The 16,495-nt window shown below is 41.1% G+C and overlaps 1 protein-coding gene across 1 annotated transcript; it reads left to right on the forward strand.

The window, feature by feature from the left end:
• Positions 1 to 974: 974 nt before the first annotated feature.
• Positions 975 to 7,368, forward strand: LOC116929674 (tuberin). Its single transcript, XM_032936977.2, has 13 exons — positions 975 to 2,632; positions 2,717 to 3,231; positions 3,291 to 3,541; positions 3,661 to 3,922; positions 4,049 to 4,293; positions 4,378 to 4,806; positions 4,867 to 5,011; positions 5,067 to 5,300; positions 5,371 to 5,667; positions 5,743 to 6,076; positions 6,147 to 6,669; positions 6,763 to 6,936; positions 7,017 to 7,368. Exons 1-13 carry the CDS (start codon positions 1,266 to 1,268, stop codon positions 7,212 to 7,214), a joined length of 4,974 nt encoding a protein of 1,657 aa, XP_032792868.1. The 5' UTR covers positions 975 to 1,265; the 3' UTR covers positions 7,215 to 7,368.
• The last annotated feature ends 9,127 nt before the right edge of the window (positions 7,369 to 16,495 follow it).

The raw sequence follows: 16,495 nt of genomic DNA on the forward strand, positions 1-16,495 counted from the left end.
AATCGATACGCGAAACTTGCAGCAACTTTTGGGAAAAAATCCGAGAGGGGGAGTTAACATGGCCGTGGCTACACCAGTATTCTATTACTCTGGCCGAGTCATAGAACCCTGGTTGGTTCACGACATGGGGGGGAATCGTCGTTGTGTCTAATTCGGAAAAAGCAGTCAGAGCCTCCAGCGGGTGTGTGATGAATTCACCAATCAGGAATCGTGCTTGAAAAATTCAACAGCCAATCACGACAGTGATAAGGAAACAAACGGAGCAGACGACTCCTGAAAAATTGAAGTTCGAAAAGAAACACTGACAATGGCCGTTGAATAACTCAGTTTCTCTCAATAGATGACTCTGATTCGAGTTTCCACGACTGTGCCCCGCCCCAAAACCGTCGAAATTTTAGGCACAAAGACCAACAAAACGCGGTATAGGGATTCCTCTCAGCGTGAACCAACCAGTGTTCCATGACTCTGTAGTAAACCCCGTAAGAGGGTACCCCTTTTCTGAGAGGAAAGATAGCCATAGTGGAGGAACCAGGGGTCTATGACCATGGCGGGTAGGGCTCGACACCGATCACACATTCTAATCGGGGACACCGCTAAGCTTCCCCGATAAAAATGAATCGGGGAAGTTCGGTGCGGGGATTTCTTTTTTCGGTGCGGAACAGTGCCATAATCGGTGCTGCACCGATAACACCGCTTCAGCCATAGGGGGGTTAGTCTTATAGTGACCTTGATAGGCCAAAGAGAATCACGTGACTAGGGTCACATTTTGTTCTTGTTGGCCGCAGGGCAACTGCCAATTTAGATCACTATTCATAGATAATCGGGGAAGGCACCGATCACCGCACCGAGCACCGAAATCACCGCACCGATAAAGATCATCCCTGCACCCAATCGACTAAAAAGTTCCCCGATTGGCGCGGGACCGAGCCCGAATGGCGGGGACGAACCCTCATCAATATGCGGCAACAGTGCAAGTGATACATTGCAGACGAACTAAAACGTACTCTTCTGCTCAAATCGTTTAGTGATGTTTCCCTGTTTCCCATTCTAAAGAACGACTGGATTCACCCTTTTTCGCGCATTTGGTGTTTACATATCATTACGTTGCGCCAAAGTTTTTGAAATTGACTTTGTCTTAAAATCACCATTGACCTCATATTATATGAACAGTTGACTGCCTCCCATGTCAAAAGGATCCAAGAGGCTCCATCAATCATCTTTAGTTGAAGTGGGACGTTTTTCCGCCAACGCAGACGTCACATAAAATGAGTAACAATAAAGATAAGACGTTCCCGGAAAAACTGAAGCAATTCTTCAAGTTTTCTTCTAAATCACCTGCATCATCACAAAGCCAAACCTGTGGCTCATTTCCTCGCCTTAAAGTCGAAAAATTTATTTTGAGTAGAGATGTGCAGCGGTCGCTTACTTGTGAGATACCTGTGGCACAGAGATTGAAGACTTTACAAGAAATAGGTGAAGAAGTGGCATCAAAGAGAATTGAAGATGATGGGGCAGAGACTTTGTGGCTGCTCATCAATGACCTGTTTGTTATCAGTTCAACAGAAGAAAGACAAACAGCCCTAATGTTTCTTAAGAACCTCATTACCGGACAGTATGAACGTCTGGGAATGCTCAGAGTTTACATATTTAATATTGTAAAAGAATCTCAGTTCAATGAGGATAACTTCATACTTATTGAACTGCTCAAAGCAATGACAGACAATGGGAAGTATTTACTTTATTTTGAAGAATCTATTGGAAGCTTCTTGTTACAGTTCCTTCAACAAGTATCTCAGCTGCAGCTGCTGAAGCAATTTTTACCATTTCTTTTGAATGTCATCAAATTCAACTCAGCTTATGTTGATGGCAGTATGATTGGTGGTGTTGTTAGCACTCTGTGTGGCTTAGCAATTTCAAGCTCTGATCCAGAAGAAATTTTATTGATCATATCGGTCTTTGATGCAATCATCTGTTACAGCAATCTTCCCAACGAATCAATTGTGGTTTTCACCTCAACCCTGTGTCGTTTGGTCAACGTTTCTAGTTACAGCAACCTATCTTGGAAAATCATGCGAAATTTGATAGGGACTCACTTAGGAACGAGCACACTTTATACATTGATTCGCAGCTTGCAAACATCGGAAGACCCGTCACTTTTACGAGGAGGAATCTTTTTCGTTGGCATGGTACTTTGGTCAGATCGGCCAGCCAACTGTCCCATATGTCCTCCTGCAGTTGTATTGCCAGCGTTAAGCGAAGCTCTGAAACATAGCAAAAATCCACTTGTAGTTTTCGAAACTGGTCTTACTATGCAAAAATTGGTTCGATTGGATGGCCCGAATTTAGTAGGGCTTGCCTGGGATTGGATTTTGGAGATCTTGGAGCATTTCCTTCAGTTTGGTGATGAGTATCCAAAAGTCCGACAAATGTTTTTGGAAATACTCTCCGATGTGCAAGATCTAGTTGAAAAGGGTGTTTATACGGGGTCAATGGAACTGTTCTTTGCCACGGTGGAAAGGGGTTTATCTTACCTAAGTGAATCGTCAGTAGTCCTCTTGATGAATTATCAGGTGGAAAAAATCAAACCCAGCCAGCCAAATTGGATTTCTAATCTGAACAAATACATACAAAGGTAAATAAAACTAAATTATAAAAAAAAAACTAAAAAACCAAAACATGCATTTCAGGAAACCCTAAATATTTTCCCTTGTTTTAGGTTTTACGTGGAAGAAAAACGGATTCAGCCGCGATTTAGAATATTGACCATAATTGAATCCATTGTCGTCACGCAAAGAAGACTACACGACGAAGAGCTGCTAGAACTAGTGTTGCTTCCCCTGTTCCAGAATCTCCACATGGAGCACGAAGTGTCGGTCCGGGAGAAAGCGGTGGATTTAATTATCTCTCTTTGTCGCCACTGTAATTCCAAGCATTGCACCGGCTTATTGGATGTCCTTGAGAAAATAATGGAACGGCCATTTAATATGGATCACGGTGACATAGTCAACATTCCGAGCGAGGAAGAACTTGGCGATGTGGTTAAGTGTACAAATGGACTGATAGAACTTTTCCTTGTCAAAATGTACCAATTGCCGTCACTGCACGCTGTACAAATTTATAAGACACTGGTGCGCCACGCTAATTTGCACTACGAGAAACCCATCTACTTTGAATTCGCGCTCTCTACAAAGCTCGCTGTATTCGATTTTATTCTTAATATCACAGCAGATGGTAATGATAATATGTCTGAGACCTACCAATTGCATAACTAACATAGTGCAATTTGTTAGGTGACTATCGGTTGGGATATGCCCTACTACCACGATACAGCCCGTACATTTTGATAGATCACAAACATGGAGAACGTGTAGGTGGAACTAATCGCAAGGAAGTTCGCAGTGCTACAGACGACCCTAGCTCAACTTCATTTGCCCAAGTCACCCAGATGTCACTCGGAGAAGCTTGTGTTGCAGTGATTCGATGTCTCACTCAGGAAAGAGACTGGAGGGTTTTGAGGCTAGTTCTTGAAAGAATTCCACGTGTGAGTATCGAAATCCGACATTTGCCCCCCCCCCTTTTTTGGGGGGGGGGGTTTCTTTGATTTGTTTTTAGTTTTAAACATAGAAATTTTTCCAGCTTATTTGTCTTTTCCTCTGCTAGGTTCTCAATAACAAGGCATTAGTTCTTTCTCGGCATAACACAGACATTGATTATGTCGGAAAGGCTCTATGCTCGTTGATCAGCGATGTTAATCTTAACAATCCGGAAACGTTGAGAAATGCGCCTCCCAAATTTTCGCGTTCCGAGTTCCAGCTTTATGTCTTTCGCGTTCTGACATCTTTGGCGTCCTACCATGCTTACCTTAAGCCGGACACCCAACAAAAACTTGTGAAATGCCTTGAAATCGGCCTGAAATATAAAGGTTTTACATTCGCACACACCCATAACTACAAAACTGTAATGCAGATTGCGTAACAGTATCTTTGTGACATTCGGTTAAATAGTATCTATTATTAAGCTAAAGTACTATGATAAAAAATATTTACAGATACGGCTAAAACTTGTGTTGTTGCCCTCACAATATCTGCCCTGGAAATGAAAGAAACAATGTACAAGTTACTCCCGGGAGTTCTGCTTAGCTTGTCCAAGATTTCGGCAACCGTTTCGATTGCGCCGAATATCCTCGAATTTCTTTCAACGCTCAACCGCCTTCCTGAAGTTTATTCGTCTTTTGTGGAAGAACAGTACCTGAGCATTTTTGCCATAACGCTGCCTTTCATCAACCCCTTCAAAGTAAATTTTTTTACATTTTTGTGTTTTAGTTCATTTAAGCTGAATGTGCATCTGCCAAATTTAACTGTTTTGTTATTTCAACAGTTTAACCATTATGTTGTATCCTTGGCGCACCATGTGGTCTCTCTATGGTTTCTGTCTTGCAAACTTCCTTTGAGGAAGAACTTTGTTTGCTACATTGTTAAAGGATTTAAAAACAATGTCCTCATCCCTTGCGAGGAAGGCATGAGCCAAATGGCTCAAAATCAATCAGCTAGTGGTCAAAATGTTACCGAAGATTCATCTAGCAGGATAAGAAGTGGCAGCTTTTCCAGCCACGACGCACGACGTGCTGGTAGTAGCAACCTACGCTCTACGGGAACAGGCGACGCTTCTAAAGTCAGTCAAGACGAAACGCGGATCATGTTCCATCGAGAACTGATGGAAACCTGCGCTGATCTCATGTCTCGTTACACCTATGGTAACAGTGCTCCATATGCCCAACAGTCAGATACAGTTGCTAAAATTTTGAAGGTAAGAGATGGTGTCGAAAACATTTTTTTATGTTCAGCTGACGTTTTGTATGTTTTACAGGATGGCCCCAGTCAAACGTGGTTGATAGGTCATAAATTGGTCACAATAACCACGAGTCCTTGCTTACGAGTAGCCAATCATCGTGGACTGTGTGATCGGTGTTCTTTGCTGTGCAAGTTAGGGTCAGAAGAAACTTCAGTTCCAGGTAAATCTATTTTAGAGTTTCATAAATAGCGAAACATTTATATAATTGAAACCAGTGTGTGAAAATGATGAGCCGCCTTCGCCAGCTGTTTCGGAACTTAGTGGATACCGACGCCGCCATCGTTCAGCTATTTCGCCTGCGGCTTTGTCGTCCGGTGAGATACCGTGGCATGGTATTGAAAATCGCCCTACAGAAGATGTTCAAGCTAAACTAAGATCACGTCACAGGAGTTCAATTGACGATCGTAGGCTAACCATTGACATGGATGATCCGAACCGCGATCTACAAGGTAGACATTACGCTGTTTCTGAAATTAGAATCGTTTGTTTCGAAAAACCGAAATCAACATTAATTTTTAGAGCCTGATACCAAAACGGCCGTTGTTCAAATCCCATGCGTTTGTTACTGTTCTGGTTGGGCAAAAATCCACATTCGTCGCCCAACTGGTGATACAAGTTGGGTGACACGTCTGCTTAATCCTCCTCAGAGTATTAACGACGTTTTCTTGTTGAGTGACTCGTCCGAAGAACCCCTGCCCAATTTAGCGACTGTGTTAATACCAAAACTTGGTGCTCATAAAGAAGAAAGTAGTCACCCGAAACTGGATCGTTCAGTTTCAGCCTCTGCTTCCTTAAGGAGCGCTCCTAGTCGAGAGGGTGAGTTGGTTATTCTTTAGTTTTTCAAAGAGAGGTATTCCGAATATAATCCTATTTCGAAAACCTTTTGTGAAGACCGATGTGAGTCAGAAACTGAGGCTAGAGATGGGCCACCTGTGGATGAAGAAAGTCGTGAACGACCCCTTATGACTAGACAAACTTCCTTGAAAGAGCTTCCTTCGTCATCGCGCAAGAGTTGTGAAGCAATTCCTGAAGAGAGCAAAGAAGTAGAAGGAGCTAAAGCAGATGATACCAGCGATCTGCAGCCACATCCGCGAGATCGAGTTTATACTATGCCTGCTTTGAATATGCAGAGACGCGGCAACCTAGACCCCAACGTAAGAAGAAGCATAAGCAATGTCGATCCCTCATTGAAGGATGCCAATGCATCGTCAGGATCAAATCCCAGGTGAGCTCAGTTATCATGAACCATCTCAAAGTATTTTTTCAACCAAAATCTTTGAATTCTTCCTTTGCAGTTTTATTTTCCTTCAGTTGTATTATTCACCAATGACCTCTGCGGTTACGACACACTCTGTTAATAAAGAGGGGTCTGACGCGGTCTCACCCCCTGTTCTCGTACCTAATAACATCCTCACCGCTATAAAAAACTTAGATCGCATCCCTCCCTATGAGACGCACAAAATTGGAGTTCTGTACATTGGCAAAGGACAAGCTGGAAAAGAGGCAGAAATTCTCGCAAACGAACATGGAAGTGTGCGCTACATGGAATTTCTGCACAAGCTTGGCCAATTAATCAGCCTGAAAGAAGTGGACACTCGTGGCACATACATTGGTGGCCTTGAAGTCAGTGGCGATGATGGAAAATTCGCGTACTTGTGGAAAGATGACGTACTGCAAGTCATTTTTCATGTTGCCACGCTCATGCCTACGAAACCCAACGACCTTGCATGTACCAACAAAAAGCGGCATATTGGTAACAATTATGTTACCATTGTGTACAACGACAGTGGCGAAGATCACCAGATCAACACCATCCGAGTGAGTACTAGCATCAAGACAATAACAATCTTACACGCTGCTTTGTTTACCATTTCTCCGTAACATTTCTGAATAAATTAAATCTGGAACCAGGGTCAATTCAACCATGCGTGCGTGATTGTTGAGCCTCTTGATCATGCCACGCATCGGGTGACATTAAAATGCCGAGAAGACTTGCACGACTTGATGGGTGGACCGGTTGAGCCGAAGCTGGTTTCTGATCGAAATGTTTCCTTACTTAGTCGACAGATGGCTTTTCACAGCAACGTAAATAATTTATTTATAATAATTTTGCAAAGAAATTTGCGCTTCATTAATGTTAATATCTTTGATATCAACTGGTTCAGCTTGCTGCGCTTATCCTACAATCCAAGTCTAACTATCCATACGCTTCAAACTGGCTTGAACGACTAAGACAAATCAAGCGAACCAAGGCGCGTTTGGAAAAAGAAGACATGAAGGAGAAGGAAAAGAATCCTTGGCAGCAATATAATTTGTCGTCAACGTTGGATTTCACTGAATTTACAAGCCCTAAACTTGCGTAAGCCCTAGAAACGAGAATGTTGATTGGTGTCATTTGGCTAAATGCAAAATTAGCTGCAAAAGCCGACTACCACAGTCTGGAAATATTTATCGTCCCATTTTCCTATGCGATATTTTTAGTCACAAATTAGATTTAATACACAAATTGGCCATGGAGTAGCTTATGGAGGGGCTTGCCATTTTTGTTTTTAACATTTTTGTTTGTACGAGGATTACCGAAATCAGCCAAAATTATTTCGGAAGACGATCGTACTAGCGTTAACATAGTGAGTGGTCTAAACATTCTTGCCTTTCTATCTGTTGCTTTAAAAACATCTCTCCTGCTTCTAATCATAATTGAATCATGAACTATGATTCCAAACCCTCTATAATATCAAATGACGATCTTCTTTTAGTTACTAAACAAGCGACGTGTCGTCAGGGAGAAAACCAACAAGGGGGAGAGCGGTAATGTCAGTTGAAATTTGGAAGTGAACACGTGCCTTTTGTGCCAATGTCATTGTACGACTTCCGCTGGAACTTGTATGCCTGAATCGAAGAAAACGGACATCATGTTTAGGCAATTTTTTCGTAGACATGTTTCTTAAGTGCAGTCGGTGTGTTTTTAACAGCCAACTTGAAATAGGATGTCATGCTAGGGAGAGATTATCAGAATTAAAAGAAAATTTAGAAACGTATATAGTCATCCCAGACACCCATCGAAGAAAATGAAGAGAAAAGCATTTTTCTTCATATCCTTCGCTGTGAAAAATATTTCTAGCTCTGTAATGTCGTTCCCTGAAAATTTGTTCTTTATTTTGCCAGCATCGCTTTACTTATTTTACCCTCAGTTGTTGTTATTCGACTTCATAATAACCCATTTATCCTATTCTTTTATTTGACAATTGATTGGCTAAACAAAACGTAATCCCATAACGGCTAAATGTTCAAAAGTTTTTTTTTTTTTCTCCCCCTAAGATTTCTCGTAATTTTTTTTCCTCCTTACAACTGTCTGAGGATGCCGAAAGCATAGCCAAACAAAAATATATCGTCGGTATATAGCTTCCCTTCCGGAAATCTCAAGTTACTCAGTAGACAGAGCTCCTCGCGTCCCTCGGCTGATCAGTCTCCCTCTTTTTGTATGCCTTCTATTCTTCCATGTACTTCCTCCAAACACACTGGTTTGTAAAATATGACAGGATTTTGACTTCTTTAATGCGATCATCTTATTTGCACTGGAGTTTTTTTTTTTTTTTGAGGGATGTGATGGAGTTAGGATAAACAGATGAAAATAAAAACACGTGTGCCTGAAAGGAAGGAAAATAATAGCACACGGAGATACGGAACTAAGAAAGCAATACGTAAGAAAACTACATTAAATGGCAACCGAGCAAAATAAGAATGTTTCTTTAAAGCCACAAACATCTCCCATTTCGCAGTTGTGGCCATTGTGGTTATCATTTAATTGTCCAAGGTCCATAAAATATAACAAAAAATTTATATTCGCAGCGTTTTGAAATTGTTATTAACCTTCTGAAAAAATTCTCACGACAATGTAGACAAAACAATTCATTGCGAAAAAATGTTTATGCCAACGGTTAGATTTTTGGGGCATTGCTACCAAGACAACCAACGGTCGGTGAGCGACTTCCGGTATAACAAAAGAGCAAGCTTCCTCGTAGATATAGCAACGACATTGCAACATGGAATAGAATCGATAACCGGATCATCGAACAAAAAATATGTTTGAAAAGGGTAGACTATCCATTCCCCGCACTAAATCAGATTAAATGTGTACCGATACAAGCCCAGGTGTTTTGTGAAGGAAGAGTCAAGCTATTATGGCTTGAAAATGCTTCGTTGTCATCGACATCAATAAACGTGATAAAATTGATGGGCAATCGATGACGAATGATGCGAGAAGGTGTCACAACACGGCAATTATTTACAATAACAAATGGAGAATCATGGATGCTTATCTATCAGCATGCTTTTTTTTTTCGTGTATTGAACGGCTAGCGGATATCGTCAATGAATGAAATGTGTACGGAAGCTTCTATTCAGCTTACCCCGATTTACTTGTTTTTCTCAATGGAAAGTCAGTAACAGGGAGAGATTGAGGGAGAGGGGAGCAAGGGAGGAACCTTGGAGGGAGGAGTTGACGAAGGGTATAGATTTTCACCCTTCCAATTCAGTGTTTGTGCACGGCCACTACGGCCAACTTCGATGCAGATAGTCACACCTGCACTTTTATAAAAACCGGAAAAGGGAGTATATGTCCCTTTCTTTTTAGTTTGAAAACGGAAGTTCACTAGTTCCTCCCATATACAATGTCTTGTTTCCTTACCGTCTTGCCAATTTATGAAATTGTTTTGTTGAAAAGTCTACTTTCATCACGGGGTTATTTTCTCCAATAGCTTATCTATATCCAGCCATTGTGGAATTGTTGTATGGGACTGAACATAACAACTAATGTGCAAATATAAATACCTTAAACAGAACGTCCATGTTCGATCATTTTTTGCATGACGGGAATTCTTCAACAAGACATCAACATTAGTTTCAGCTGATCAAAAAGGTTATCTGGCAGGCATTATTTTTTAAATATCTATTTATATTTAAAATCAAACAAGTTAGACAGAAGACTGAGATGTTGTAGGTCACAGCTGGCTTTCTGAAAAGGGTTTTTTAAGTTTAAGGTACTCTGGTACACCAGGACTACGAATGGGTTTCGCTTCGTTTGCTGTTTTTTTTTTTTTGCTTTGCTTTAGCAGTAAAAGACTCCAGGTGGCAATTGAGCATAACGCACTATCTTCCATACAGCAGACATGGTCACGTTAAGCCCGGACAGATGCATCGATTTTTTTGTGGGAAATCTAGAAAGAAAACAAAAAAAAAAAAAAAAAAAAAAAAACAAGAACATTTGGGTCTATGGCACGGGCCAACTGTCCCTGTGCAGTATGTTGTTTTCTCCGCGATAGATTCGGCAAATGTTCAGCAAAACTCAGCACGGTGATTGCCATACCATTTTTAACCAGTCGTTGACAAGTAAGCAACATCTTGCTTGCAGAAAGATAGAGAAACCTCAGTTTGGTAGACGTGCCGTTGGTTTCCAGCAAGTACTTCGTCAACTGGCACTAGTCACTGCTACATACGTGGCCACCTGTGGCCTGTGGCTGTAGTTTGTTCTTGTCGTATCCAGTAACGCTAGTTTATTTACGACTTCGCGCAGTAGAGGCGATGACAAGACCTTAAATCCTCTGTTGTTAACTGACTGCATGATCTGCATTAACACTTCCAAATGCATTTACAGTAGAGTCATGAAGAGCAGGCTACATGGCTACATGCCCCTGCGTGCGAGCCTGGAAAGATTCAGACGACAGTTTGTAAAGTATACAATCACATCACGTTTCAATTTTCGGAACGCGAAAAATGATACGTTTTTCTGTAGTTGACAAGTCTCAGACTCAACTTTTAAAGCTAGATTTTTCAGCGGCATCACAAAAATAAAACAAAGTAGCAAAACCTGTTCTGCGATTAAACCATAGGTCTACATCGTGACACCAACGCACGAAAATGTAACAACCGTCATCGACTAAATAGAGTCGTTCACATGGTAAACCCTCATGCAGTTCTTTCGTATCAAGCTTGCCAATGATGAAAAAAAAAACGCAAATCAGGAACGTACGTATGCACCATCCAGGAATGCTTTAGAAATTACATTTATGCTTTGGAGTTTGAGATAATTGTAGTGCCATGCCATTCACCCACGGCTCCATTTGACTTACAGATTGCGCACACAGATGGCTCTGGCGTAGGATGGATACTTCGAATCAAAACGACAAATATTCTCGCCCTCGTTGTGACACCCCCATCGTTGATGAGTGATTTAGTATGTCTGGTCATGTTTCGTTTCAAGACGGAAATACAGAATGAGTAATAGAAATCTAGAAAAAGAAAACACGAAAGAACTGTGTGGTTTTTATTTGCCCTTTCGCCATACCCACCAAGAGAGAACGGGGACCTTCGAGTGTTTGTCGTGCACAAATAAAATAACGCACCAGCATGTTCGTTTTTTATTTCTGAATATAATTTGCCTAATATTACATTGTTAATTTTAATTTCAAACTCATTTACTTTTATTTGCACCCAGACTTGGGGAAATGTGTCAAACTGGTATTCAGCACAATACTTGTTACATGTTCAACAGAAACTAAAACGAAATTCTTTTGCGTCATGCAATAACAATGACGAAGAATTATTTGAATATTAAATTTCACGATGCGCAAAATTCAAACATTCGTTATTGGTGTGAAGCAGGACGTGTTTCAAGTGGATTAGTTTACAAGTTTTTAAAATGTTGGCCGCTAAACTTTTCAATGGTTATGAGTTGCGAACGCAAACTAAGGATATTGCAAGCTCGAATGGTATGATTAATGTTTAGGAGAACTTATAAGAGGGGAGTGAAAGTTTTATAGGTAGCACAACATCTAAATGTAATTCACGTTACATGGTACAAATGGACCAGGCCCTCCAGCTTCATAGGAGCAGGTCTGGTGGAATTTCAAAGCTGAGAGAAAAAGAAACCTATTTCCGGAATAATATTTGAATTCAGTTGCAAGTTAATTTCCCTTGCTAGGACTGACAACGTTTCCCGAAGTTTCGAAAAGAATGTCGATAAGACAACGCAAGATACCATAATGAGTTTTATTTGAAACGACGAAAATTTTGTTTATTTATTTATTTTTAATTACTTTCAAACATTTGTTCCTCGGTTATAGAATAGAATTTGTTTGGACTCGGACTGTTCCATCGTGTGTACATGGTATTCAGCACTAATTCAGTCATTTTTTATTCAACTATTTTTCGAGATAAATGAGAACGAAGAGAATAGCCTGTCCCCAAAAATTAAAATTAAAAGCTAAAGAAAAAAATAAATGTAAGGACAAAGACACTGGGGAATCAGTTTCCTTTTCACATCATGCTTTTAAGCTTAGACGGTTAAACATCGATAATGAGCCGCCTCGAAAATGAGACGAGAATCATCGCGGTAGGTCGTCTTTCAGCTTATGCTGTTGTTGTTTTTTCTATATACTAGATTTCCGAAATTCGACATCCCCCCTGTGTGCAATCTTCGTTTTTGAAAGAAGTCACCAACAGGAGTAAGTAGAATACAGTGACAGGTAAAAATCATTAAAATCTATCAGTGGAAGAGCATGCCTTTGTGCGAAGGGCGGCTCTCTGGTCCGCTTCCTTCCTCAACATCTCACTCTTTGGAGATGGCCTATGATGCCGACGCCACTATCCTTGAGCTCAGGTCAACGCTCAGCTTTGGCCAGCACACAATGCGGTGTCTAGAGGAATACAAGACAAAGTGACTAAGTAAAACCTCTTGTTCATCAGTTTATCCATCAACTGCTGGGGAATTTTTACAGCAAACCGAAAAAAAAAAGAGACCACAATTGTCCAGTTTTGTCCGCATGGTGCAGGACGATTCGGAGAATGCAGCAGCTTTAGAAGAAAAAACAAAAAAACATACGTGTTATGCTTCCCTCTTTGGACAATGCGTAGGCTATTATTGGCTTACGTCTCGTCCAATCAATCAATTATTTTTCATTGAACAGAAATAGGACTTCTTCGAAAAATGGCAGCATTGTTTGTTTATCTATAAAGTAAGCGAGTTTCCCAGCTTTACGTCTGAGCTACATAACAGGAGGGAAAGTTGATTATAAAATTGGAGTTAGGTGGGGGGAAAACCTTTTTAAGATAAACTAACCAACTAGAACTTCCGCTTTCATAATGTTAGTGTCCAAGGTGCGTGGTGTACAGGTACGTTTGAGGTCTGGAGAAGTTTTTTTCTTCTTCTTTTTTCATCGCGTTACTCTTGAGAGAATTTCGTATTTGTCTAGAAACCACCTGCAAGCACCACGCAAGAAAAAAGGGGAAGTCGTTAATGCACGCATTCACCTGCTCCTTGCAGTGCTGTTGCGGCTCGGCTGCGCCTTCTCGGACCACGCCACCATCCGCCACGACATCCCATGCTGCTTCGATCCTCTTCACTGCCTTTCGACATTCGGTAGGCTTGTGCTGCGGAAGATCTTTTGTAACGTCAAAACGAACCGGAAATATCCAATGACGAGTATGTGGACCGAGCAGTTGGTGCACACATACGGACCTCACCATAAGGTCAAGACAATCCATCGTGTTCTTCGTAGTTTTTCAATATGACTATACGAATTCGGAATGAACAAATTGGCGAAGCACGGCGAAGCAAAACGCGATGGTTGATGAAAAAAAAAGAAAATGTGCACAAACGAAAATGTATAACAATGCACAGATTATTCTACCGAAAGAATGAATAGATGTAATTCCATTTTTTCAACCGTCCCTTTTTTTTTTTTTTTTTCGAAAGAATCATGTAGGGGAAAAAAATGGCCTCTTTACCTGCTAATCGAATTTTTAAGTTTAATAACGAGTTTTTTTTTTCCCTCGTTGTTCTGTAAATTATCCCCTTCGCTTTAACATTTCCCTCGCCCTCCCCAAGACGGCAATCAAAACATCAGGAAAGTTGATTCAAGCCAAGCATTGTGGTAAAATAAGGTGGGTTCAATTTTATATATGTCTATTATCTCGGTTTTCTCCAGTCCATCTGTCGATCGTTTCACGGTAGTCAGTACTTGTTATTGTTAACCATCAGCAGCAACGATGCCGTCTCGATGAAATCACGCAATCTCTCACCCGCCTCACCCCACATCAACCCGGACCAAAGGGGAAATGGGTCAATGTTTTTTGGTTGTGTGTGCTTTACAGGCTATTGAATGCCTCTTGATGCTGAGCTACGACCCATTTGAATCCTTCGTGACCTCATTTGATTCGAGTTGAAACGCCATACAAGCAAACACCCCAAACACCGAATCGATTTTCATTTGTACGTCTGTAAAGTCTTGGTGGATTTGAGCTTCGGTTTATAGTCACAGTGGGGCACGATTGATTGGGGTCTAATGGCACAGCTCCAGGGGGTAAATGTCGAAGAGGGACGAAAGGAGCTGAATAAATATCAAAGGAAACATCACCAAAAATGTTAGCACAGCTGAAGCTAAGAGTTCGTAATTAGTTAATGATCGGCTGCAGTTCGCCCGTAAAAGCTCAAGAAAAAAAAAAAAAAAAAATAGCAGCAAAAAGTAAAACGTTTTGTGAGCTGTCGATTGAACGGTCGCTGCGTGAAGGCAACAAGATGGCCCGAACAGAGCAGAAGAAACAAAAGGTCGTAAGGGCAAAGCTTAGCCATAGAGCCGGAAGCGATGTGACTCGACGGAAGTAGTTTCCGGAGGTGATAGAAATTGGACACCGGCGAGCGGACCTTGGTGTCCAGTTGTCCGAGCGCACTCTCGGAACTTCCCTGCAGCGAACAACACGTGCGCGCTGAGAAAGGATTTCCCACATGTAGACACCGACATGGCAGCCATCCAAGCTTTTATTTATTTTATTTTTCATCGACATTTTTTGGATTTTATAGGATTTCATTTCTAGTGGGGTAATACGGGGTGACATAATCTATCGTATCAGCGCCGTATTGTATCCATGCTTTACTGTTTCAGGTTTGCCAGCAGTATACGGTATTATCTTTTCTCGGTATTCAATTGCGCGGTTTGGCTTTCGAGGATTGTGGTCGATTGAAACCCCCGAAATTAACTTTCTGCTACACGAGGAAATGAGGCAACTTTAAACATCCGTTACACAATGCCTGAAGCTTTTATCCTGCACTATTTTCTGGACTGGACGATTGATTTCATGTAGAAGAATAATCACAACCGGTTCGAAAGTCAGGGGGGTGTAAAACTTAAAAAAAAAAACATCTCACATACACCCGCCGAAAGTCAATACGAGAACTACCTGATACCAGCACTAAATTTATATCAATAGTGTAGGTAAAAAGTAACATTTAAAAAAAACAAAAACAAAAAAAAACAAGGCAGTTCATTTCATTCCAAGGATTGTATTAAAATAACTATTGCTCTATTAAAAGAGCATCACAGAAGAAGCTTGAAAAGCTGAGCCTTCCTTAACGAAATAAAAATAAAAATAAATATTGCCCATAGCGGTGGTATAATTGCCTCCGATAAGAAACACGCTATAACCGGTTTCACTATGGTTGTTCCATCAAGAACAAATGTTAGATCACGCTGCTAAACAAATCACGGAGAAATCTAGTCCTCCTCCCGCTGCTGCTGTATAAAGACAAGTGCAACAGATACAAGATTTATCTTTTACATCATGTTTGTCTTCAAGGATAGTTTATCAACTATTTAGGGGGAGAAAAAGGTGTCGAGTTACAGTGTTGTTTCAAGTCAAACTGAGACCTTGGTCTTATTACGCTCAACTGTTTGCAACCAGTCGGTCCCGCTCGTTGCTCTCCTTCGCCAACGTGGGTCCTGTATAGCTGTAACCACATGTAAGCGGAAGTTGGACGCTGCGCCGAGGGGAACATTTCTGTAGATTGAGTTTCAGTCGAAGAAGACGCGAGCCCAATGAACGTAGCAAAAAAATGAGTCGCAGGTTTGACGTTGCTTCGTGGACCGCAAACGGCTGTCATTTTCGTCACTCGCCACAGCTTCCCCCCTCCGCTCCTACACACGTGTTGCACATGAATTTCTAACTGGAGGCTCACTTACTAGCTGATTTAATTAGCTTCAAAGTTAACGAGCAATCAGCCACGAAAATGTGCTGTAAAAATTTCATATTGATTGACTGTCTTATACTTGGATTTACACTGGTGGCAATCTATTAAATTATATTGTATAACACCCTATTAACTACCTTAAATTCGATCTAATCCGATCGAAATGCTTTAGAAATGTATTGGGCTCACCAATAAAGAAAGCAAATGACGAAACGTGTCATTATTAGTATTCCATGATTCCTAAACAATAGTATAGTCTACATTCATCCTGCGGATGTGCATTTTTACTTTTCTCTTTTAAACAAAAAAAAAAAAAAAAAACTAAAGTGGATCAAACACTCGTGAAAGACAAAAGCTGAATAATGTGACAATGGGGAGTCTACAGATATTGCCTCCGGAATTTTTTTTGTTTTTTTTTTTTTTTTTTACTTGCTAAGTCTGTCATCGTTGTGTTCGGCGCCCTTGACGGTGTAGTAATTCGAGACTCCGAACCATTAGGCGCGTGCTGGGCTGCCTTTGGTCGTTTGAATAATGGCGAATGCGAGTCAAACGCTGCCCTATACGTGAACTTTTGACATTTCAGCATCCAGCAGCAGGCCATTTTGCTTTGCCAGTTGCTTTCCC

The sequence above is a fragment of the Daphnia magna genome, linkage group LG8, assembly GCF_020631705.1.
Source record: "Daphnia magna isolate NIES linkage group LG8, ASM2063170v1.1, whole genome shotgun sequence".
NCBI classification, from domain to species: Eukaryota; Metazoa; Arthropoda; class Branchiopoda; order Diplostraca; family Daphniidae; genus Daphnia; species Daphnia magna.